A 24944-nucleotide genomic window follows, 5' to 3' on the forward strand; every position below is an offset into this window, starting at 1 on the left:
ATTTTAAAACAAATTGATTTATGATTTTATGTACAAATTGGAAGCTTCAATAAAAAGAGTAAATATTAAACGAAAATTAATTATCACTATTATTGCTTATTCTTAATTTTGAATTTTTGTGGTATTTAAAAATTTTTTTTTGTTTAGTCAGAAAATGGGTCAACTGTATTCATTTAAATGGAACATCCTATATATTATAACATTTATAGTAATACAGGGAAATCCCAAAGACCTAGCCTTGCGTCCCTTCGTCTACTCGCTGTCACCACCTACCCCATCCATCTCTTCTCCTCTCATCACACTATACCAGCAGATGGTATAAAGACTCCCAGCCCTTCCCACACAGTCTGCACCCCCTCTCCTCATCCTCCATCCAATATCTATTTACCACCAATCTCTTCCCCTTCTCATCCCCCTTCGCCTTCAAGTACTTCGGTAGCCCCTTTACTACAATATCTCTATATTTTGGGGTAAACCTATTCTCTCTTGCATTCCCACATCCCTATCACTACCCTCCAATTGTCTCCACATCCCCCACTCTCTTTTCCTGTTCATCTCTTCCGTGGAACGCCATCCATCCGTATTCCCCCCTTTCTTGCTGCCCAAAACGACCCTTTCTTCACCCTCACCTTATCTTCATTTCTCTGACTATACAGGCTGTTTCTAAATTAATTAAGAAAGTGATTTTTCAGCAAAAATTATGAAGGCCTTTCATATAACTTTTTGTTCAAAACCCCTTCCCCACCAAGATACAGTACTCTAAAGTTAGGGGAAAAAGTTGTTTTTATTTAATAAATGGCTGATAACTGTTGCTAATAAAATGCCACCTTTTGACAATTTTTATAACCCGAAAATGTTATTACAAGGGGCTGAAAAAATCAACCCCTCAATACTTTGCATCAGAACTTTTTAATGCGTCTACATTATTCTATTTAAAATCCTAAAATTGTTAGTTTGATCACAAAGAAATAAAATAATACACAGGCTTAAGTGAATTAATTCAGACATTGGTTATTATTAGTCAAAGAAATGATGTTATGTCAAATTATCTCAGAATTATTTTATTTTTTGTGATTAAATTAACAATTTGTTAGTTGTAAAATGTCAAGAGATAAGAAAGTTGCAGATTTTTAACCTTAACTTTAGAGGGCTATAACTTGGAGGATAAGGGGTTTTGAACAAAAAGTTATATGAAAGACATCCTTTAATTTTTGCTGAAAAATCACCCCTTGAAATCTTTCGCATCAATTTAGAAACATGCTGTATACTGCGTCGTCTCCCCAGCCAACCCCAACACCTACCCCAGTCTGCATATCCTCTAACAGCCCTTGCTTCTTCCATCTCCATATCAAGAAATGTTTGTATTCAAGCAGGATATAATATATATCAGAAAAACAATTTAAATTTGTAATGTCTTCATTGCTTTGACATTGACAGCTCATTAGTCACTTTATGGAATTATTAAAAATCTTTAGATCCGGTAGAACTATTAGCATCGTAGGGATTTGTATTTATATTGTCTCCCGCCTTCTCATTGCCAACCTCCAGTCTTTGCAGTTAACTCTAGTATCCGGTTCCTTTCGGACATCGCCTTTCGAAACTTCGATGCCAAAGTAATTTTCAGATCTTCTTTCGGTTAGACTTCAATGCATCATTTTTTTACCGTAGTACTGTATGTGTCTTCTTTGTACTTCATCGACTGCTATGATCTATTTTGGTTTATTTGGCTGCTTTTCTTCAGAAACCCACTTCCACTGCCTGTAACTTCCTCTAATTGTTTGGTTATTTACCAGGTTACGCATCTCCAAGTCCTCCTCATCCTGGACCACTACCACCTTGAAAATGGCTAAGTAGAATAATGAGTAAATGAAAAAAACGATAAATTGAATTTACTTGTTTATTTATATTCGGTGCGACATATGTTTCGAAATCTATAGATTTCTTCTTCAGGCACGACTGAAAAATACATCGAAATAATGAGTTGGAGATCAAAGTTTATAAAATGTATTAAAAAACATTAAACAATATTACAAATTCAATAGGTGACAAGTTAAAAAAATTACCATCAAGTGTGAGAAGCACGTGATTTCATGAGGTTGCAGAGCATAAAAAAAAATGTTTTCGGAGCACTTACACAAATTAAATATAACTAGTCTAAAGTAATATTAGAAAAAAAACTACCAGCTGGTTATCTGCGAAATGTTTAACTTTTGTCCCTCTGTATAGTTCTTAATAATAGTCTATCTAGTCCATCTATTGATGTTTGTGGTAGAATTTGCCAAAATTTTTTTTGACCAAGGTGTATTCACCTTGGTTAGATCAACAAATAGGAGATGTGTTGTTCTTTTTGTAGCCACTTTCTTTTCTGTGATTTCATTAAAACTGAAGATATTATCGCTCCGAATGACCTATTTCAAATGACGTCCATTCGCTTACTGCTTAGTGGATTTGTCGCTGTTAGACATCAGTAGTTGTCACTATTTTTCCTGTCGTCTTTCTTATGGAACAGTGTTATCCATCCTTCCTCCCAAGCCTCCAGAATTTCTTCACCATTCAGAAAGTCTTAGTTCTTTACACTTTATGTCCTATATGTCATCTATGATTGTCTTTGTCATTTTTCTATATGTTAACAGTTCCATTTGATATTCAACCTTGTTCCTCGCTGTAGTTAATGTACATTAATGTTGTTTCTTTGTACTCTTTGTTTTTCGCCTAAGGCTTCTTTAACTGCTTCATGCATTATATTTACGAATTCAGAGTATGTTTTATCTCATTTTCCCTTCTTTGCATTTTTATTTGCTTCTTTCTCTTCTGGACATTATTTTGTTTGCGGGTTATTGCCATGTTGGTGTTTAGGAAGTAATGGTCTATCCCGCATTCTAGGTTACTACAAACTCCTATACTTTGGATTTCAAGCAATAGTCGATTTGAACTGTTTTGTATCTTTATGCGATCTTGTATTCTCAGTTTGTTTCTTGTACACAAGTCTATTAATCCGTGTCATAACTGTTTGGAATTTTTCTGTGGCTTTCTGTAATTTTTTTCTTCTCAGCTTCAGATTGCTTATTGCAGATAGCCGCCTCACCCTCCTTCTTTATCTGCAGTTATGTCTCTTTATTTTTCGTTTCTTTGGTTACATAACATTTATAAAAAAATTATTAATGTCACATTTTTTTGTGTCTCATGACACTTTCGTTTCGACTGTGCCGTCTCTTGTTATTAAATTGTACTATTTTCGTATGGCAAAAGGGGCCCGCGTAAATTTCCGCATGTCCCCTTCGAGCCGTACGAAATATAATTAATTAACAAAAAAAAACACGGAAAGGTATGTATCGTTATTAACAATTTTGAAGTAATTTTTATGACAAAATTTTAATTTATAGATGTTAACAAATTCAGTACGATCATCAAGATCGAAATTGAGTACTTACGTACGATGGAAGGCTTTGATTTGTTTTGGAACGATTTTTTGGATATTAATGTGTCTTACTGACGATGTCAGGGAAAGAAGGGTAGAAGAAGAAATTTTAACACAAACTGGAGTAGATAATTTTTTTGAGGAGAAAGAAGTTCTTGTTAAAGAGGAGTATCTACCACATTTAGTCCAACTTGAGGAGGAAGACGACTCATTGAGTATTACTCGAGTGATCTTTTGGAATTTGGTGGCCTTTTTATCAACTTTTTGCGCATGTTTTACATTAAAATCACTTACAAGTCAATCGTAAAACAAATAATCATTTTTTAGCAAATTAATATTTAGTTTAATTAAGGTACTGGGGCGAGGTTGACACAAAATTTGTAACTAACCAACTTGTAATAAGAAAATGCAGTTCGAGTAGAATTCCAATTCCAGTTTCAAGTAAAACTTCATCAACTGACATTCACATTAATTCAAATATATGCCAGGTGACCCATGTTGAGCTTTGCAATAAAAGTTGCCCCAATTTATTCAGACTCGAAGATGTTCATCAAGAGAAGGTAAACTTAAAATCACCTCCACAAATCTAATTAATTAAATCTTTTTTTTAGAAAAATCTTAAAAGAAATTGGTCCATAAAAGTAATGGAAAAACATTGCGCTAAACTCCGCGATGAAATGATAAACCTCCAAACAACATCTTTAAAAGAACACGCTTCAATAACAAAGCGATTAGATCTTTTATCCCGTGAAAAACGCGAATTAAGCCGGCAATTATCTTTCACCTCAAAAGAAAACACAACATTAAAGCAACAACTTGATGAACTGGTTGAAGAAAGAAATATGTTAATTAGACGACTTGAATCAGCTACAAAAGAACTTAAAGCTAACACGAAAAGTAAAAAAGCTACGATGGCTAAATTAGATGAAAGCATGTCGAGTGCTGAAAATTTCAAAACAAACCTTGAACAAATCACTCGTGATAAAGAAATCTTAGAAGATAAATTAATGATTTTGGACGCCGAGTATAAAAGAGTACAAGAAGAATTAGCTTTTTATAAAGATAAAGAGAAAAGAAATGACAAAGTTAAAGATGATGGAAGAAATGAATTGAAATGCCTTAATAAAGAACATGTGATCGATGTTTACGAGATGTCTGATGATAATCGAACCGTTGCAAGTAGAGAAGCTGGTGATATGGATGAGGAAAACGAAAAAAATCGCAAAATCAAAATGGTCCAAACTAACATTGCGTTTTCCTTTAGTAATTATAATCGTGTATCTTTGTTTAGATGGAAGATAAGGATTTTGATGTAACCCGACCTGAAAAAGATATGATTAAAGTCCAACAGAAATTAATTACATTGGAAAGAAGTCTTGAAAATTTTAAAGTTAGAGATGGTGTTATAAATCGACAAGAAAAATTTGATCTTTACCCAGTTAATGAAAACGAAATTGTAATCAGAATTATTTAAATGTTAAAATTCACTTAACATACAATTTTTGTTAGGTTATATTATGATGAAACTCGTCTGAATAGTTCGGATATTAATCAAAAGATGGCGCTAGAAATAAATCTTTGAATCCAACTTTTTCGCTTGTTGTAAGTACAATTTACTCATTTATAATCTTTATAATGTATAAAGAAACGTTTAATTCATCAAAAATAAAACATATTTTATTTAATAACACAATTTATGTTTCTAAAGCGCCATCTTTTGATTTTTTATAACTATCAGGCTGTCAAATTTTACTATAACCTAAAAAATTAATATTTTTTTATCTTGATTAGCTTTTAATGTTGTTTAAAGTTTTTAGATACAAGAAATCGTCTTTTTCTTCCTCAACAACCCTTCTTTAAACTAGATTCCCAAAAGCATTGTCAGCCAACAGCAACTTCTTCGTCATCTCCCTCTCTGCCAGCTCCAAAATCTTCTCATTCATCATGCCAAAGTAATTGTTCTGAAGAGCAATGTCAGTTGGATCATAAAGATTGTCTCGATCCGGAATGTCACCGGCATCATCGCCGAAGACGTCGCGATCCAACTCTAATACCTGGTCAAAATATAATCTGTACTGAACCAAAATGCACTTTGGAACATCGTGAATGTGGAAATGCGGAGTGTTTTTTACAAAGGCACTCGTATTCCAGTGGAGCTGTTGGTTCTATACCACCAAATAATAGTACTAATAAAGGAAATGAAACGGCTTCTTCTAGCGAATCAAGTTTGTGCCAAGTCGTAGGAAAAGAACCGGTAGAAATAAATTGTTAAAACATCTTTTTTTTTTAATTTTTTTTATTGTAGATGATGATGCTGAGTCAAAAACCGATAAGATATTTAAAAACGACCGTTTCTGATGATCGTTTATCAGCGATTAGCGAAAAACTGGCGAATATCGGCGATGATTCCGGTGATGAATTTGAACCAAAACGAAAAATCTTTACGAATACACCTGAATTTCAAAAGTTGTTGAAAGAAATTTTGGATCCGCAAAGGAGCAGCGATGAGGCTGTACGGGAAACTGAAGATTCTGAATTTGTTTACTAAAAAAATTGAAAATTTTCGAAAATTCGATTATAAAGCGCGGTTTTTATAAGGAAAATTAAATAGTTGTTTTTTAGTTGCGTTTTTTAATAATTTCATTGATGTTGCTAAAGCAAGAAATATACTTCATGAAAAGTACAAACATATTTCTATTTATGGATGCATTGCTCATGCAAAATTTGTTAATTGGAGACATTTCAAAAATGAAAACCATGTCTAATTTTTAAAATTTTATTTTAAATAAAAAAATGTCGGTAAAGTAGGAAGTAAACATTTTTTAAACAAATTTATCCATACATAATATAAATATATGGAATATATAAATTAATTAATAACTAGAAATTCTTTAAATGATAGGTTTGACGAAATAAATTGGAAAATTAAATTTAAATTTTGAAATGTCAAAATGTTGTTGGTAAAGTTAGCTGCAAAAGAGCTTTAAATAAAGGGGTTTCAAAATTATTAAATATTTTAAATAATCTTATAATTTTCATTGAATTAAAGTAATGTTTATATATTTATTATTTTATTTTAAATCAGATGTCAAAAATTGTAGGTAAAGTAGGAAGTAAAAAAGTTGTAAACAAATTTATACATTTTTGATTATTGATTTTTTATTTCTAAATTTTCATAAATTTATGAAATATATAAATTAATTAACTCGAAATTCTTTAAATAATAGGGTTGACGAAATAAATTTGAAAATTAAATTTAAATTTTAAAATGTCAAAATGATATTGGTAAAGTTAGCTGCAAAAGAGCTTTAAAAATTATTAATTATTTTAAATAATGATATAATTTTTATTAAATTAATTTAAAATTGTTATTAAAATCAAGTGATTGTTTGCAAAAGTGACATTTTAAAAAAGACGTATTGAAAGGAAAAAAGGAGTTAGTCCTTTAATCAATCAATCAAGATTTAAAAATCAATCAACACTTTTCGAAAAAAAAATCTAAATTTATAAGCAAACTGAAAAAGAAAAAATCTCTATAAGAATGAGTGTTTATAAATAATTATTCATAAATAATTTTGGCTTCGGCCTTTTTTTTTTGAAAAAGGTGCGCTTTTTAATAGAGGTAACGTAATCGTTCGTTTTTACCGGCTTATACCAATTTTCAAAATGGCGAGCCCCGCATACGTCGAAGACGAAGTTGGGCAACGTTTCGACCGTTGCCTTACGGACGGAGTTCTAAAATTCGGTATGTAACAATAATTTATAATCGAAAAATTTCAATAAACCAAAAAAAGAATTACTTCAATAGCACCAATTTTAAGTGAAATTATTCTTGAGGTGTTATGTCATACCTAACCTAACATGTGATCGATTGGCCACATTTTAAAATAAATTTTCTTAAATATTTTTTTAATTTATTTCTATTTTTAGGTGGTGGTGCAGTATTGGGGGCGGTATTTTCACTGTTGTTTTTTAAAAGACGAAGGTGGCCAATAATATTGGGCGGAGGTTTCGGTATGGGTATGGCTTATTCAAATTGTGAATCCGAATTAAATGAACTGATGGCTTCACGCGCCCATGTTGTACCTAAAGCTAGCAGTAAATGCCAGTAGAAATGTATTCACCTAGGAATTAATAGAGCAAGCAAGTGAAGGTGTAAAGGAGATTTTTTAATCAAAGCTAAGAGAAGGCGGCAATTATGGGGTGGTTTTTCATCTATTTTTTTTTCGTCTTATCCAAATAGATACAAAAATAAAAAAGCTACGTTTGTATGTAGAGAAACTACACTTTAAATTTGGTTTTTTAATGCTGATAGTCGAAAACATCCATTTTTGAAGTCTATTTGTAATTTGTAAATAACTTATTTAATAATAACTATCCTAATTTGTCGTTTAAAAACATTTCTTTTGTCGTAATTTTACCATAAAATAAAAGTTAAACTGCCTGTTTTTTTTATTAGGGTTTAGAAACAATAAATAAAATAAAGTGTTGTTATGTGATTTTTAAACTTAAATAAACTTATTTTTATTTCTATTACAGTATAAATTCTATTTATTTAGTTTATTGCACTTTATAAAAAAATTGATATGGCTTATGATGTGATGCTTTGATAATTTGGAGCAACATTATCTTCTGGAGGCTTTCCATTAACATGTTCTTCAGGTTGCCTTCTAAAAAATCAATAAAAAAAAAGTAAAAATAATTAAAACGGTGTTTTATAGAAAAATCATACCGGTTTTTGATTTTTTGGATAATATAAATTAAAAATAATGGAATTGGAGTCATTGTGGCCACAGCAACTGGAGCAACTAAAAAAAAAATAGTGAAATTAATAAGACTAATTAAATAAAAAAAATGTGGTTAAACTACCGCTTTCAATTATGCAATTTGATTAAAAATTTTATGTTTATATAAACTATAAAGACACAAATAACATATTAATCATTAACCTCTATTTGAAGTGCAAATTTATGTGAAAAAGTTAAGATTATATGAAAAGATTATGTATTCCTTAAAAACAAGAGGTGCAAATGTTAATGCCCTGGTATAAACATTTTCTATAATAGAGCAAATACAGTAAAAGCAAGTTGTAATAGTATTGGGGAATCCTTTGTTGCTCTTTATGTATTACAAAATGTTTCTTAGACTTGACAACTTCAAAAGATGTCATCAAAGTGAGATGGCGATTCAGGTATGAGTACTTAAGTGCTACAGCTTGCTTGGTGAATTTCATTCCAAGTATTAGAATACTTGATTTTTATCTTTCTGGCATATTCGTATTCCAACACTTCAACTTTTTAACGCGCAATCAATTATGAATTTTGAAAATGTCTTCCAAATCCCTAAAAAAGGTGGCATACGTTTCCCAAAAGGAAGATAATATGGCAGTGTTCCATAAGTCTCTACTGTAGCACTTATCATAATTTTGAATCATTTTTTAAGCAATAATCTTGTAGATATTTCAGATCCTACTGAATTAATGATTCACCAACAGTCAGGCATGGATCTAATACTGGAAAAGACCTTGATTCGCGAATAGCAGAAAGTTGGAGTGATGAAAGCATTCATAAATATTATTGATACGCAAAGGACAAAACTGAAGCTAAGAGGACCACAAACTTAAATACCATGAATTGACTAACAAAATGAACCCACAAAAGATTACTATTCCGAAATGAAATCGGTATACGAAGGTCGAAAAGGAACATTAAAACATAAATGGAATTGCCGGTATGTTAAACTAAACTTCCACATTACCAGAAAGAAACGAAATCCACCCCCACCAAGTAAGACCTAAGGATGTAACTCGTGTTGTTTTCGACAAAATAGCTATTCTCTGTAGAACAAATATTCGAGAATGTAATTTAGGGAAATGGTGGGTACTGCTGGATGGAATGTTCTTCCATATCAAGCAGTGGCAGCAATCTGTACCAGATTCAAATTAATAAAATTACAGTTGACCAGGCACGTATTGAACATATCAATTGAAAAATCGTTTTCTGAAACTACAGAAGTTGTAGCAATCTGCGACTACCCTGGATAATTCGAATAGACCCTCTAGTATGTTCCCTGGTGAATATTTAAATACTCATCGATTTTAATAACAAAGTTAAAAATTATTTTCTCATCAACTAAGGACTGCAGCACCCTGGGACTAGTCTAGATTATTGTATTAAGTCCTCTGGTATACTTATAACTTATAGCAGGAATACCTACGACAAACTTAGGGGTGCTGGTGACCCCCAAATTTGTCGTAGGGGCCGTGGGGTGAATTTTTGAATATTCCTCGTTTCCAATAGCAAATTTAAACATTACTTTCTCAATAATTAGAGACTGCAGCACTCTGGGACTAGTCTACATTATTGCATTAGGTCCTCTGGTATCCTTCTAGCCCAACAGCACCCCTAGATTTGCCGTAGGGGCTGAAAGGTCAATTTTTTAATATTCCTCGTTTTCAATGGTATACTTAGAAATTATTTTCTCAATAACTAGAGACTGCAGAAAATTTATTCAATATTCAGTTTGATATTATATTCATATGGCTTTTGCTTCTCTTTTTAATGAAACTTGAACGATATGGTTTATTTAAATAATAGGTCACACTCTACTAAAGTTAATTCAAAAACATTAACATATAAGTGGTTATCAAATTACTGCATCGACGCATTTGCGTTTTCATATTTAAAAAAACAGTGCAATTTGTTTTCCGGAAACGATTGCTTAAATTTAAAAATATTTGTAGAGAATTTAAATAATTAAGTGCATATTTATTCCATATAAAATTCAGAAAACATTAAAAAGTAGGTACTGCCCTAGGTGTGGTCTCTATAACGAATCGCAATACATTTATTGCAATCAATGTCAACTATTTTAAAAATTTATCAAATATTCCACCAAACATATCTTTTGAACAAGCGTCCTACCTTACCTTCATATTTACCTGCAATCTTTATTCAATTTAAATGCTTTAATGTGTTCTAAAATAATGTTTAAATTTGCCATTGAAAACGAGGAATATTCAAAAATTCACCCTTCGGCCCCTACAGCAAATCTGGGGGTAGTGGTGGGCTAGAAGGATACCAGAGGACCTAATACAATAATCTAGACTAGTCCCAGAGTGCTGTAGTACTTAGTTGTTGAGAAAATAATTTTGAACTTTGCTATTCAAATCGATGAGTATTCAAATATTCATCACTCTGCCTCTACATAAATCTGGGGGTGAGGGTAAACAGGAAACATATTAGAGGGACTATTCGAATTATCCATGGTAGTCATAGATTGCTACAACTTCTGTAGCTTCAGAAAACGATTTTTCAATTGATATGTTCAATACTTGTCTGGTCAACTGTAATTTTATTAATCTGAATCTGGTACAGATTCGAATATGAATCTAATTTCAGCCACATATCATTTATTGTCGATTTTGATTATTATTAGATTATAAATTTTGAGCAACTTCAAAAATTGTGAATTTAGTGTTTTCCACACTAATTTAATATTCGAATTGTCACTTTTAAGTTTAACTCTTTCAATCTCAAATTAACTCATTATAAAAAAGTTATAATATAAAAATTAATACTTAAATAGAATATATTTACTTGTTGTAATATCAGCTTCTGGTTGTGGTAAAGTAAATCTAAGTAAAAAAATGGCAATTCCGGTATTTTGAATTCCAGTTTCAATAGCGATCGTTAAAGAATCTTTTGGATTTTGTCTGCACACAAATCTTGAAAAAATCCAAGCGAATGCATAACCAAGCCATGGAAGACCCATACCAGCAATAACTAACTGTTTAAAATAAAAAAATTAATTGAAAATATATCTTAATTCAATATAGTTACCTCCCAAGAAAACAATTTAAACAAATATAAATTAACAACAATTGCAAAAACAATTATAAAAATTAATAAAACGGATGCGAATCCTTTTAACATTTTCGCTAAAAATTGTCCAACATTCCTCAAATACTTTTGTATTAAATATCCAATTAATAATGGCACAACTAAAGCAATTGCATATGTTGATATTTGAGCGTATGGTATTGGAATTTTTCCACTATGAAAAATCGTTTTTCCCAAAGTAAACACCCAAAGTGGCATCATCACAAAAGCTGCTATTGTGCTTATTGTAGTCATTGTTATTGAAAGATGAAGATTTCCATTTAAAATTACAGTCCACATATTCGAGGCACCTCCACCAGGAGCTACTCCCGTAAAAAACATACCTAACCGTAAACCAACATCATCTGGGAATAAAATAAGTCCTAAAACATAACTCGCCTAAAATTAATTAAAGAAAATAAAATGTTTGATTGAAAAAAGGAACAAATTTACTAATGGCATAAAGAAAAATTGAGATGATAATCCTATTATTGGTCCAATAGGTCTTCTTAAAGTCGTTTTAACATCAGTCCAATTTAATGCACAACCAAAATTTATGTAAATTAACGAAACTAGAATTGCAACCGATGCTGTAAAGATTGTATCGATGGTTCTTTGACGACGGATGATATTAATAAGAACTTTTTGTTCCCATAACGATTTATTTTGTGAAGTAATTTCAAAAACAATTTCAGTTTTGCCTTTAAAAAAAATCAATTAATTTTAATTTAGACGTCGCAATTACTTTGTACCTAGAAATATTCCAGTTAAATTAAAAAATCCATTAAACACTTCTTTACTTCCATTTATTAATATTTTATCAAAACCAACAATTAATAAATTTGGGTTGGTCGATTTGATTGTTAAAAAGTAGTTATTGTCATTAAAAGGACCTAAAAAACGATAAATTAGCTTTTTAACTTTTTTTTTTAATGAATCAAATCAAAAAACCTGTAAGATTAAAACCAATCATTTCAGTCTCATCCATGAAAATCTTTGAATCTGCCAAGTTTATTGTAACATTCCAAATGTTTTGATTAAAATCATCATTTAATTCTAAACTATGTGATGATTTTAACATAAAAATAAATAAAAAACAAATTCGATACATTTTGCCTTATTGGCTCGTAATCAGTAATTAATTGGAACTTAAATAACTCCTTAAAACATAAAAATAGTGGGTTAGGTCATGTTATTATGTTTAGAGGTCATACTTTAAATGTCTCGTAAATACTTACATAAATTTGTAGATAAAAATGTTACGTCAAATTATATATAATATAAAATAACACTCCTAATCGATTAATCTTTTGATAAGAATCCATACAAAAATTAAATCAATTTCTCAATTAGCAGTAAGCTTTAAAGTTGAAGCAGAAATGCAAAAAATGTACAGTGCATTCTTAGCATATGGTGTGTACTTACAAATGATAGAAATGAATACATGTATAGCTATTAAATAATAGGTGGCGCTAAGTGACTACTAAAATATTGTGAACAATTAATTTTAAATTTATTGTTAAACAATAAAATCTAATAATGCAAATGATTTAGACATTAAGATTATTATTTTATATTATATTTTATTACTTCTATTATGGGATATATTACTTCTTGAGTACATAATTTAATGCAACTTGGTTATAATAAACTGTGATTGATGACGTCTTCTTGTACCACAGATTAGATATTACTCCCAAAGAAATTGTATAACTAAAATAAATTGTTATACAATTTCTTTGGTTACTCCTAACTTTCTTTCTCTTCTTAAATGTTTCTAGTTCTAGATCTACCTAGTTCCTAGGAATCTAATAATTTTAAATGATGAGCAATTAAACTTATTTTATCAGCTCATTCAGCAGTAAGCAGATTTCTTTTCGGAGTGTAAATAAAGCTGTAGGTGCTGAAGCTTCTTTATGTTGCTGCACTCGACGCAGGCATACTTAGTATCTTGACCGCTACTTTATTGTTAATGTCGACCCAAAACAAGTCCCCTTCCACCATACAATACGTTTTACCACGTATTTTAATACATATGGTTTTCCAAATAAACCTTCTTTAGATTGATAAAGGGCCGATTTTACCATTACCTTTGCAGACTCATCTGGGTTTGTTACAGTAGCTATATTACCTAGAAAAATAGGCAACAATTTAACGCTCAGTAACAATTAAAACTAGAACTAACACTAGACACACGGCTAAACCCTAATTTTTCTAGTTCTACGTCTAGTGTTAGTTCTAGTTTTAGTGCAATAAAAATATACAACATAGTGATATCTAGCAACAACATGTTTGGACTCATTTTAATGGTTTTTTTAATAAAAAATACATCATAAAAGAACACCATGAAGTTGTCCATTTATCTATTATATGATAACTAACTTCAGATTTAAAATGTCAACTTGAATTTTGACATATTTGTAATCTTCATTAAAAATCCTTTAAAATGAGTACAAACACGACATATTTTATCTTCAATATTTATTAAGTTATGGTAAACTTTCGGTTAGAAATGTCAACGTCAATTTTGACATATTTGGAATTGTCGTGAAAAATCTTTTAAAATGAGCCCAAAGATGATACGTTTAATTCCCATATTAGTCGAGATATAAACAACTTCCGGTTTGAAATGTCAATGTCATTATGACAAATTCTTAATTTTTATAAAATGTTTTAAAATTTATCACAAAAACAAAAATACAATAAAAAAATTAAAAATCAAGGTTGGTATTAATATTTAATAATTAAATTGCTTCCTTCATTGTTGCTATCTTCGGGTTTAAAGTTATTTTATTAAATTTTTTTTGTTTTTTGAGATAAGTGCGTCATGTTTGAACTCATTTTTAAGGTTTTTTTTAATAAAGAATACATCATGAAAGAACACCATGAAGTTGTCCATTTGCCTATTATATGATAACTAACTTCAGATTTAAAATGTCAACCTCAATTTTGACATATTTGTAATTGTCGTGAAAAATCCTTTAAAATGAGCCCAAACATGATACGTTTAATTCATATATTAGTCGAGATATAAGCAACTTCCGGTTTGAAATGTCAATTTCATTTTGAGAATTTTTTAATTTTTATAAAATGTCTTCAAATTTATCACAAAAACAAAAATACAATAAAAAAAAATTCAAAATTAAGGGTGTTAATAATATGTAATAATTAAATTGCTATCTTCATTGTTGGTAACTTCGGGTTTAACGCTTTTAATTCTAACTTTTTTGTTTTTTGAGATAAGTGTGTCATCTTTGGACTCATTTTAAAGGTTTTTTAATGAAGATGACAAATATGTCAAAATTGACGTTGACGTTTCAAACCGGAAGTGATTGTATTTCTATTAATGTTAAAGTTAAATATGTCGAGTTTGGACTCATTTTAAAGGACTTTTTATGAAGTTGATAAATACGTCAAAATTAAAAATTGAAAGTACGAACTTTTTGATTTTTTGAGATAAATGCGTCAAGTTTGGACTCACTTTAAAGGTTATTTTATGAAGATTACGAATATAATAATAAAATTAAAGTTGACATTGAGAACTGAAAGTTTTTTTCAAGACTAAACCCGACTGTTTCTAGTTTTAATTCAATAAAGATATACAACATAGTAATATCTTATGCTAACTAGCACTACCTACCACTGCCACTAGAACTAACACTAGACCGAGACCTAGAATCATTCGGATTTAGTCCCACGTCTCTCAAGACGGCTAAACCCGAATGATTCTAGTTCTAGGTCTTGTGTTAGTTCTGGTGATAGTGTTAGTGTAAAACTAGAACTAACACTAGACCTAGAAATATTCGGGTTTAGTATTAAGGTTCGTGCGTCTTCAGACTTTTCTAAGTTCTTATCTAAGACGCCCGGCTAAACCTAAAACATTTTAGTTCTATGTCTAGTGTTAGTTCTAGTTTTAATTGTTATTTATTTAACCCTAAATTCTTGTACATTTTACTTGATCTAAAAAATTTTCTTTTTGATTTAATCCACTTACCTTGCTTATAATTTCATCCATTTACCCATTTTGAATTAAATACAACCTTTAAATCCAATTAATTATGTGTTTTTCATTAAAAAAAATTAAATTCAACATCAATTTTGACAACCATCTGCAATATTTGGATCTTAATCACCATGGTAACCGAGTCAAGTTGGATAACCTTAAAATAATAAAATTTTATTCCGATTTTTTTATCAATTTTTATTAATTTTAAAACATTTCGAATTCTTTACGATTATCTCGCATTCATAACAAATTGGTTAATTCTAATTAATTTAAATCGATTTTAATTAAAAGAAATAAATTAAAAATCTTTTTTTGATTTATTCCACTTACCTTGTTTATAATTCCCTAGATAAACCAATTTTGAGTTAAATACAGCTTTTTAAACCAATTAAATAAGACTTTTTCCTTAAAAAAACTTAAATTCAATTTCTATTTTCACAAGCATCTGCAATATTTGGAACTTAATCACCATGGTAACCGAGTCAAGTTGGATAACCTAAAAATAATAAAATTTTAACCGTTAATATTTCACTTTATATTTTAATATTTTTTTTATTTTATTTTAGGTATATCTTTTTTTTTTATATTTTTTTAATTTTATTTTATATCTTTTTTTATATATTTTTTATTTTATTTTATATCTTTTTTTTATATTTTTGTATATTGCTTAAGTGAAATACACTGTAGGTAGAAACATTGTCTTTAATATTTACAGACAAGGCACAAATAAAAATATAGAAATGACATTTCAAAATTTAAATTTAATTTTCAAATTTATTTCGTCAACCAAAGAACTTAAGAGTACTAAAGAACTTTGAGTTTTCAATTTTTTCAAAAATAAAAAATCAATAATCAAAAACGAACAAATTTGTTCAAAATTTTTATACTTCCTTCTTTACCTACATTTTTTGATTTAAATTGTAATTTTTTTTATTTCTTATGAATTAAAATTATGCTTTCTTTATTAAATATTGAGTAACATCTCTCAATTCCTTTAAGGTTCTTAAAATAAATGATTACGTGATGATTATAAACGTGTACCATTTCTTTGCTATCCTTTATTAACCCATCAAAATTGAATATAACTTTCCTTTTTCACATTGCAATGTTGGCATTGTTGAAAAACACGTCGACTATCAATACAACCTCAAAATTTACTAAAAAAAATTAAATTCCACCAAAATTATTTAAAATAAAAAACCTTAATCAATTTTTGAGTTTAGCTGCTGATATTATTTATATCATTTCATCATTTCCTTAAAATTTACCCCACAACATGATGTAACACTGCGTTAATAAAATTAATTTGCGTTCACTTCTAGAACATTACACCCACGTTTATAAAAGAAAAACAATCATTTCAAACGTTTACTTTCTTTTCGTTCTTTCACTTTGTTGGTCTACTTTCGATTACGATTGGTAATAACGTGGTAATAACAGCTGTCAAGGTGATAACAACACAATTTTCGACAACGATTTTCATCTCGGTCATTTATAACTAAAACTTCAAAAAAAAAGGTACGTAAATTCATCGTTACATATAATTCTTTTCAAATATCACAATTTTGAATATGTTTTGAAGATTGGCCCCCCCATAAAAAAATTGTTAAGTCTTTTTGTTTTTGATCATTATTTGAGAGTTTTAAGTGATTTTTAAAATTTTTTAGATACATTTATTAAATGTTTCATCGTAAACATGTAAAGTGTAAAAACACCGATAAAAAATAAATATTAAAAGATGAGCGATCATAAAGAAGTTAATTGTGTCGGAAACGACAAAGCTAAGAAAGAGAAAGAGGAGTTTGTGAAGATTTTAGGACGAACGATACTTGTGAGCCCAAGTAAAGATGAATACGATTTATTACAAAAAAGATTAAAGCAACAATTAGAAGAAGGACGAGGTGAAGTTATTCTTGAGGTAACATAACCTAAAATTTTCTTTCTTTTTAATTTAATAATTATTTTTGTTATAAAGATTGGTTGTTCTCAAGATGGAACTGAAAATGGACTTGGTGAAGAAGAAATGAAAGCAGCCGCAGCTACATTACAATCATTAGCTGCAACATTAGATTGTAGTTGTGTAAAATTGCGTGAACGGAAGGAACTTCAAGGAACTGTTGCTCAATATCTCGTAAGGAGGCTATTGGATGAAAGTGATTTCTTGGAAATTCGTGTTGCTGTAGTTGGAAATGTTGATGCTGGTAAATCAACACTTTTGGGTGTTTTGACTCATGGTGAATTGGATAACGGTCGAGGACATGCCAGACAGAAATTGTTTAGGCATAAACACGAATTGGAATCAGGGAGAACGAGTTCTGTGGGAAATGATATTTTAGGATTTGATAGTGAAGGTAAATTATAAAAGTTATAATTAAAAAAATATTAACATTTATTTTTTTTTTAGGAAATGTGGTTAATAAACCAGAACATGGCTCGTTGGATTGGGCGAAAATTTGTGAGAAAAGTTCCAAAGTTATCACTTTTATTGATTTAGCCGGTCATGAAAGATATTTGAAAACAACAGTTTTTGGAATGACAGGACATGCGCCAGATTTTGGAATGTTAATGGTAATTAACCAACCAAAAAAATTCTGTATTTGTACATACAAAACTTTTTAATTATTGAAATTCTTATATGATGAGACTTTTTATTATGAAAATTAGAAAACTTTGCGTTATTTAGAAGTAATTTGTTTAGGATAACAAAGTTATATAAATTTGTGAAATTCAAATATTTAGCAATCAAAGTAAAAAGGACCACTTTAATAGATCAAAATAAATAACCTTTACTTAAATTCAAGGGAGATTTAAGTGTCTATGATTACTGGCAGGAATTATGTTTCAGACATTCATCAATTTTAGGATCTCACATATAATATACACAAAAAAATTTCCCACAATTTGCGCGTGCTGTACAACCTTCACATAGTTTGTTTTCGCCTTAGTTTGTTCAGGCAATAATAACATATTTTACATTTTCCCTACATTACATTCCTAAAATTATTAATAAATGTTATTTATACAGCCCCAAATTTATTATCTTGAATAATATTGGGGTGGACATCCCATTTTCAAGGTAATCTACAAATTCTATCTATTCAGTTGTAGACTGAATGGTTTTCCATGTCATTCTTTGTATATACTTATTTGCGTTTTACTACATCTATAAAAAAGGTTGAAATAATATATATTTTTCGAGTTGGTTACAGATTTCATTTCTATCAATTCAGATTTTTTAAATAAACACTTTTATTATATTTATCTAAAATCTAAAATTGTAAATAAATCTATCTACAGGATGTTTCTGTAAGTCGTGGCATAATTTTAATCACAAACACTGCAGTTAAAATGATGATGATTCGTGTAAAAATTTTTGGTCTATTTTTGGTTTACAAAGGTTATTTCCTTAAAAATATTTTATTATGTCATAAAGCATTAAATTTTCCATTAATTCTGAAAGCCTATTTCATTTTACAATTATTTTTACTCCTACATATTTTTGATTAGACGCATCGTTTTCGAGTTATTCACAGAAAGATATAAGTTGGTTTAAAAGAAATCTGTCAAATTATTACTCAATGTAGCATGAAATCTGGATTTTCTTCAGTACAATTATTCTTCAGCATTTCTCAAATTAATGGTTATCTGTAAAAAGTACTTTTTTCTAAAAACGCAGCGTCAATAGTACATTTTTCCATCATAGTATGGCAACACTGTATTTGCAACGGATGATCAGCAATTTTAAATTTTTGTACTCTCGACAAATGGCAATCCATGGATACAATTGCTGTTCATGTAGAACATGCCAAGACGTACCTTTGCATATTCTGAAATGTCTAAATTGTTGCTATCAAAAGTACTAGCAGTACTACGATCTGCCACAAAATCCGAAATGTTTTCTTCTAGTTGGGGTGTACGAGCTGACTTCAGATTCCCGTTATTTACATACGTCTGTCTTAAATTTCCTGTCTCACGTAAATGTCTTCCGATATTTAGTGGAAATGTTTTTCTATCAGGTTGTCTTTACTTACAATTTGTTTCCATAGGCACCTAGGATTAATGAAAACATTTCAAAATCGAGGTTGTATTTTTTTGCAAATATCTCGAAAACGATGCGTCTAATTAAAAATTTCTTAAGAGTGAAAATAATTTTAAACTGGAATAGGCTTTTACAATCAGTTGGAAAATTTAAGGGTTTATGACGTAATAAAAAAGTTTTAAAGAAATAAACTTTGTGAACAGCATTGATCCCGTGGTTCGATATTTGCAATAGTGATCTTAAACGATTTCTTATGATAACATTGCACTGTTTGCCAAATTTTATCTTTCTAAGACAAACCATATTGAAAATATTTAAGAAAATGTTTGAAAATTTCTTAACTTTGAAGGCCCAAATCTTAGCCGCGTAGGGGGTTTGATCAAAAAATTTTACACGAATCGTCATCATTTTCACACTAGTATTTGTAATTAAAATTATGCCATGACTTGCAGAAACGCCCTGTATATTTATCTACCTACTTTCAGGAAATATGTCTTGTATATCATTTCAACAAAAACTACTTAGTAAAAAATTATTTTCCTCGTCCCATTTCTCTTCAAGTCTTTTGCCACTTTTTTTGCCATCAGTTATCATCTAGCTACAACTTGAAGATGTGCTGAGATTGTGCAAGTATCATACATTTGGAAATTACCTTCATATAATAATGAACTTTACATCTGCTTCTAAAAGTATGTTGTAGGCTGTCTTACTCACATAACATGTCATTACCATATCAGTTGTCTAGTCTCTATTCTCTCCGCTCACTCAGAGTCTACACTATACTCTATTTACTGATACAACAAAAAGGAACATTATGTAGCATTTTAAACAGTTTGGACAAGAAGTTTTTACAGGAGGTGATTATAACACTCAACCCCTAATATGTGGTTTGATATTAATAACGCCAAAAGGAACAAAATTAGTGAAAACAATGAACGCAAACAATCGACAGCTAATATCTACAGATGAGCCAACATACTGGCCGACTGAAAAAAAATCCTAATATCTTCATCAGTCAAACAAAAAGTTTTCGAAAAAAGACAATTTGCTATAGATGGCAACAAGCCAGAACGGCCAAAAACAGAAAAAAAAACACAAATTACACTACTAAGGAATTGGAAACTTAATACGAGATGAACAGAACCAAAGCATTCAAAGATACTATGCTATCTACGGAGGATGAAACCGCCAAACTACTTCCTTAGACTAATTAAATAAAACAGGTTATAATGAAACAAAAAAAAATTGAATAAGGTCTTATTACTGAAAAAATTCTACAAGAAATATCCGAGAATGTGTCACAAACTAATAACTTTCATATTTCATGCGATTCTAAGCAAAAACTATTTCCTTAGTTCTTGGAATGTTGCTCAAATCGTTATGATTCATAAATCAGGGAAAAAGCCAGAAGAGATCAACTTGTATAAATCCATAATCTTGCTACCTATGCTCTTGAAAGTCGTCGAAAAACTGTATGTCAAAAGAATCAATACGATAATAAAAGATCCTGAAAAATAATCTTGGATCAAGCAAGATCACCGACTCAACTTAATCAACCAAAAGGATCTTCTGCAGATTTCCACGATCTTGATAAGTTTTAATCCCATATCAGGTGCTAAAATCATATCTAATAGACAGACACTTTGTTGTGAAACAAGATAGTGAACTCCTTGCTTTCAAGAGTGCCTAAATGTAGCGCGTTCGGCCAAGTAATATTTTTATTGTATACATTAGATCTGCCAACATCGAAAAGTACAACTGTTACAATATAGGCTTGCAGTGCATCTCACACTGACGCAATATCTGCAACATAATGCAGAAGTGGATAAAGACGTTAGAATCAGAGTTAATTACCTTAAATCCAAACATGTCACGTTTACTATACCTTGAGAAACTTGCCTTCCTTGATCAACAAACATCAACTACTACAAACAGAAAATGAAAAATATCTATGTATGCACGCCTTGATAACCTCACATGGAAAAACATTTCTCCAAGCGTAACTAGATATAGAAAAGTAAGTAAAATATACTACATCATTGGCTATGATTCCAGACTACATTTAAATAACAAAATATCATTACACAAAGCCATCCTGAAACCAGTACGGTAACAATTTTCCAGCGTTTTCAAAATAAAGTTCTGCCACCAATCGTCGATGCGCCTTTCTATGCCTCCAATGAGACCTTTCATACCACTACATATCATAAAAGAAGTTATCCATATCTTTAGCTGCCGGTACAGTGAATAAGTGTTTGTGCACTCTAATGTTCTCGTAAAACAACTAAATGCGTGTCAAAGAACTGCCGTCCGATCTAGTTTTAGAGATAAGATAAATTCAGACACTAAATTTGTATAAGATGTATTGTGAGGTTACAGTGAGAAAGCCACGCTATAGTTGAGGAGTCAAATGAAACTGCGGTGGAACTTGTAAATAATAAAAGCTCAACAATCTTGAAGAAGAGACATTATTTATTGAAATCAATAAAACTAATGAGTTTAAAATACCTAATATATAATTGTCCAAAAATACAATTTGAAGAACATATACAGGTGTCCCATATCTTCCGGATCAGAGCATTATACGGTTGAAGGATACATTATTCTGAAGTGATTTTTCTAATAAAATTTTTTCAAAATGTTTATAATAACCGCACGGGAACTGTTTAAAGTCGTCCAATAGCGATTCATGGAAAGAGAAATAAACACGTGAAAAACGAGTTTAGAACAGTTAGAGTTATTATAAACATTTTGAAAAATTATTAGAAAAATCGTTTCAGAATAATGTATCCTTTAACCGTATAATGCTCTAATCCGGAAAATACCCTGTATAACTGACAGATTTGAGTCAGATGTTCCAAATTTTCTCGACCAAAATAGAAGACGACTCTCACAAAATCTTTGCAAGAAACATCAATTGTATCAAATTTAATTCTCTAATAGTTACATACAATTAATATGATTACCTATGTATATTAATCGGTTTTTATAATGTAACACGACTTCCAATGCCAAGTTTCCACGAAACGTGGGTCTTGGGTCGGTCTTAACATTCGTCGTTGTCCGAAGGATGGGGGTGAAATCTTCAGAAAAATGCCTCTAACATCGGGAATCGAACCCGGGTCACCTGTACGCAAGCCAAACGGCTTAGCGCTAGGCTATCACCTCCTTGATAGAAGATTGTCTTAGTAATTATGTGAGGATATGATCATGAATATACGATCATGAAGCTCTTTATTTCTACACTGCTGTCTTGTTAGTTAAAAAGAATTATTAGCTGAGAATATAAATTGGAAAAAGTAATAAGTGGTCTTAGAAATGAAAAACAAACACATGTTTGTAATCGCTTTATTGATGAGATTTAACGAATAATTTATTAATTCGACGTCTATATTAACTAAACCAATTAAATTTAAAATTCATTTAAAATCTTCATGTTCATAAGTGAAGAATTCAACGTTATTTTCTAGAGTTCAAAACCCATTTCTCATATATCTTTGATTATTATAAACATTCTCAATTTTATTGTGACCACTTTTCGTTTATTAGTACTCATTAACACCCGAATACCTTTGACATTTTCAATTCTTTTACATATCAACACAAAAATTAGAAAATTGGCGCATCACAAAAGAGTAGCGACTATTTTTAAAAGATTCAAAAAGGTTAATGATAAATAGTTTGAGAATAACTACATTAAAAGATTTAAAACTATCTTTAATTCTGAAAATTATGTGTTTAAGTATATTAATTATTTCTTTAATAATTTAGGTTGGTGCAAATGCTGGAATAGTTGGAATGACGAAAGAACATCTTGGTTTAGCCTTAGCTTTAGCCGTTCCAGTCTTTGTAGTAGTTACAAAGATCGATATGTGTCCAGCAAATGTACTTCAAGATAATCTAAAAATGTTGGTGCGCATTTTAAAATCACCAGGTTGCCGAAAAGTACCAGTCATGGTTAAAACGGTTGACGACGTTGTTTTGAGTGCCACCAATTTTGTATCAGAAAGGTAAAAAATTTATATTATCTATACAATAAGTATATATATATACTTATTTATTTACGTATTATTTCTAGATTATGTCCAATATTCCAAGTATCTAATGTAAATGGAGAAAATTTGGATATGTTGAAAATGTTTTTAAATTTATTAACGACTCGAATGGAATATAAAGAAAATGAACCGGCCGAATTTCAAATTGATGATACTTATTCAGTACCAGTTAGTATTTTTTAATTTTATTTAATTATTTTATTTATATTAACTAATTAATTTTTTTAAGGGTGTCGGTACTGTAGTTTCAGGAACAACCTTAAAAGGTATCATCAAATTAAATGATACCTTAATGTTAGGTCCAGATCCTTTAGGACATTTCCAAGCAATTGCTGTTAAAAGTATTCATCGTAAAAGAATGGCTGTTACTGAAGTTAAAGCTGGACAAACTGCGAGTTTTGCATTGAAAAAAGTAAAATAAAATTACTCATTTTTTTTGGTAAAAAAAAATAATTACATTTTATTATTAATATAGATTAAACGTTCTCAAATACGCAAAGGAATGGTTATGGTTTGTCCATCACTAAATCCGCAAGCCTGTTGGGAATTTTTAGGCGAAATATTAGTTTTACATCATCCAACAACAATCAGTTCGCGATATCAAGCGATGGGTAAATCAAAAATTAATAAGAAATAATAGATTTGATTCTTTTATTAATTGTTTTAGTCCACTGCGGAAGTATTAGACAAACAGCAAGTATAATTCGAATGTCTCAAGAATGTTTAAGAACCGGTGATAAAGCCCTAATTCACTTCCGTTTTATAAAATATCCAGAATATTTAGTTCCCGGTCAACGAATGGTGTTCCGTGAAGGTCGAACGAAAGCTGTTGGAAATGTAGTTAATGTTTTCACTCACACTGGAACAATTAACACCGGGGCCAAAACAAAAGGAAGCAAACAACAACAGAATCAATCCCATAATCAAAGGGGACAAAATCAAAGTTTAAATATACAAACAACTTTGAATGGACAACAATCATTGAATAAATTAGATCAAAAAGTTCAAGAACAAGTTATGGTGATGACTAAAAACGATACGATTCAAACAGACCAAGAAAAAGATTCAATAAATCGTCCGGGTGGAAGTAAGAAAGGTCGGGGGAGGAGGGGTGGACGCGGACAAAAACATAACGTTACTTCCGGCCATGGAAGTGGGGGAGGAGTTGGAGGATTTGATGGAGAAAGTGGTGGGCAATTAGGAGCAAAAAGAGTGCAATAAAATTGTGATTACTTTTGAAACAAAAAAAGAAAACGAACAGGAAATCTAAAATAATAAGATAAAATCAAATAGTACAAATCATATTTTGTATCTTGCTCACACACTAACATATTTTCCATCACGGTAACAATTTTAATAATTAAATAATTATACACATTATCATTGAGTTATTAATAATTATTATGCGCCTAGCGGTAATAAATAAATTAGAAACGTTTTTAAAATATTGATGAATTCATTTTGTTTATTAACTTAAAAAAAAAATAAATAAATCAAATATGTAGTAGTAATAAATCTTTTTGTATTAAAAAATAAAATTATGTTT

At 30.1% G+C, this 24944-nt stretch overlaps 4 protein-coding genes across 6 annotated transcripts; 3 read left to right on the plus strand and 1 right to left on the minus strand.

The window, feature by feature from the left end:
* Positions 1 to 3158: 3158 nt before the first annotated feature.
* LOC111429257 (uncharacterized) lies at positions 3159 to 6039 on the plus strand. The gene is made up of 7 exons (XM_023065126.2): positions 3159 to 3325; positions 3384 to 3721; positions 3771 to 3978; positions 4030 to 4653; positions 4710 to 4874; positions 5229 to 5672; positions 5724 to 6039. Exons 2-7 carry the CDS (start codon positions 3384 to 3386, stop codon positions 5964 to 5966), a joined length of 2022 nt encoding a protein of 673 aa, XP_022920894.2. The 5' UTR covers positions 3159 to 3325; the 3' UTR covers positions 5967 to 6039.
* Positions 6040 to 6911: 872 nt separating this feature from the next.
* Positions 6912 to 7951, plus strand: LOC111429249 (MICOS complex subunit MIC10-like). Its single transcript, XM_023065112.2, has 2 exons — positions 6912 to 7163; positions 7349 to 7951. The coding sequence occupies exons 1-2, from the start codon at positions 7085 to 7087 to the stop codon at positions 7528 to 7530; spliced, it is 261 nt and encodes an 86-aa protein (XP_022920880.1). The 5' UTR covers positions 6912 to 7084; the 3' UTR covers positions 7531 to 7951.
* Positions 7905 to 16622, minus strand: LOC111429259 (sodium/bile acid cotransporter 5). 3 transcript variants are annotated; one of them, XM_071200297.1, is made up of 11 exons: positions 16573 to 16622; positions 15635 to 15800; positions 15293 to 15458; positions 12537 to 13429; positions 12250 to 12458; positions 12051 to 12191; positions 11752 to 11999; positions 11260 to 11697; positions 11017 to 11206; positions 8151 to 8226; positions 7905 to 8088 (listed from the first exon to the last, which is right to left on the minus strand). In XM_071200297.1, exons 5-11 carry the CDS (start codon positions 12407 to 12409, stop codon positions 8010 to 8012), a joined length of 1332 nt encoding a protein of 443 aa, XP_071056398.1. In that variant the 5' UTR covers positions 12410 to 12458; positions 12537 to 13429; positions 15293 to 15458; positions 15635 to 15800; positions 16573 to 16622; the 3' UTR covers positions 7905 to 8009. The 3 variants fall into 3 exon arrangements, with proteins under 3 accessions (XP_071056398.1, XP_071056396.1, XP_071056393.1); XM_071200295.1 differs by lacking the exon at positions 16573 to 16622 and adding an exon at positions 16346 to 16432; XM_071200292.1 differs by lacking the exons at positions 15635 to 15800; positions 16573 to 16622 and adding an exon at positions 16346 to 16396.
* Positions 16623 to 16731: 109 nt separating this feature from the next.
* LOC111429235 (GTP-binding protein 1) lies at positions 16732 to 24936 on the plus strand. The gene is made up of 9 exons (XM_023065098.2): positions 16732 to 16822; positions 16972 to 17222; positions 17280 to 17655; positions 17709 to 17872; positions 23115 to 23353; positions 23422 to 23566; positions 23628 to 23810; positions 23874 to 24009; positions 24066 to 24936. Exons 2-9 carry the CDS (start codon positions 17043 to 17045, stop codon positions 24617 to 24619), a joined length of 1977 nt encoding a protein of 658 aa, XP_022920866.2. The 5' UTR covers positions 16732 to 16822; positions 16972 to 17042; the 3' UTR covers positions 24620 to 24936.
* The last annotated feature ends 8 nt before the right edge of the window (positions 24937 to 24944 follow it).

Source organism: Onthophagus taurus, chromosome 1, assembly GCF_036711975.1.
Source record: "Onthophagus taurus isolate NC chromosome 1, IU_Otau_3.0, whole genome shotgun sequence".
In the NCBI taxonomy this organism is placed as follows: Eukaryota; Metazoa; Arthropoda; class Insecta; order Coleoptera; family Scarabaeidae; genus Onthophagus; species Onthophagus taurus.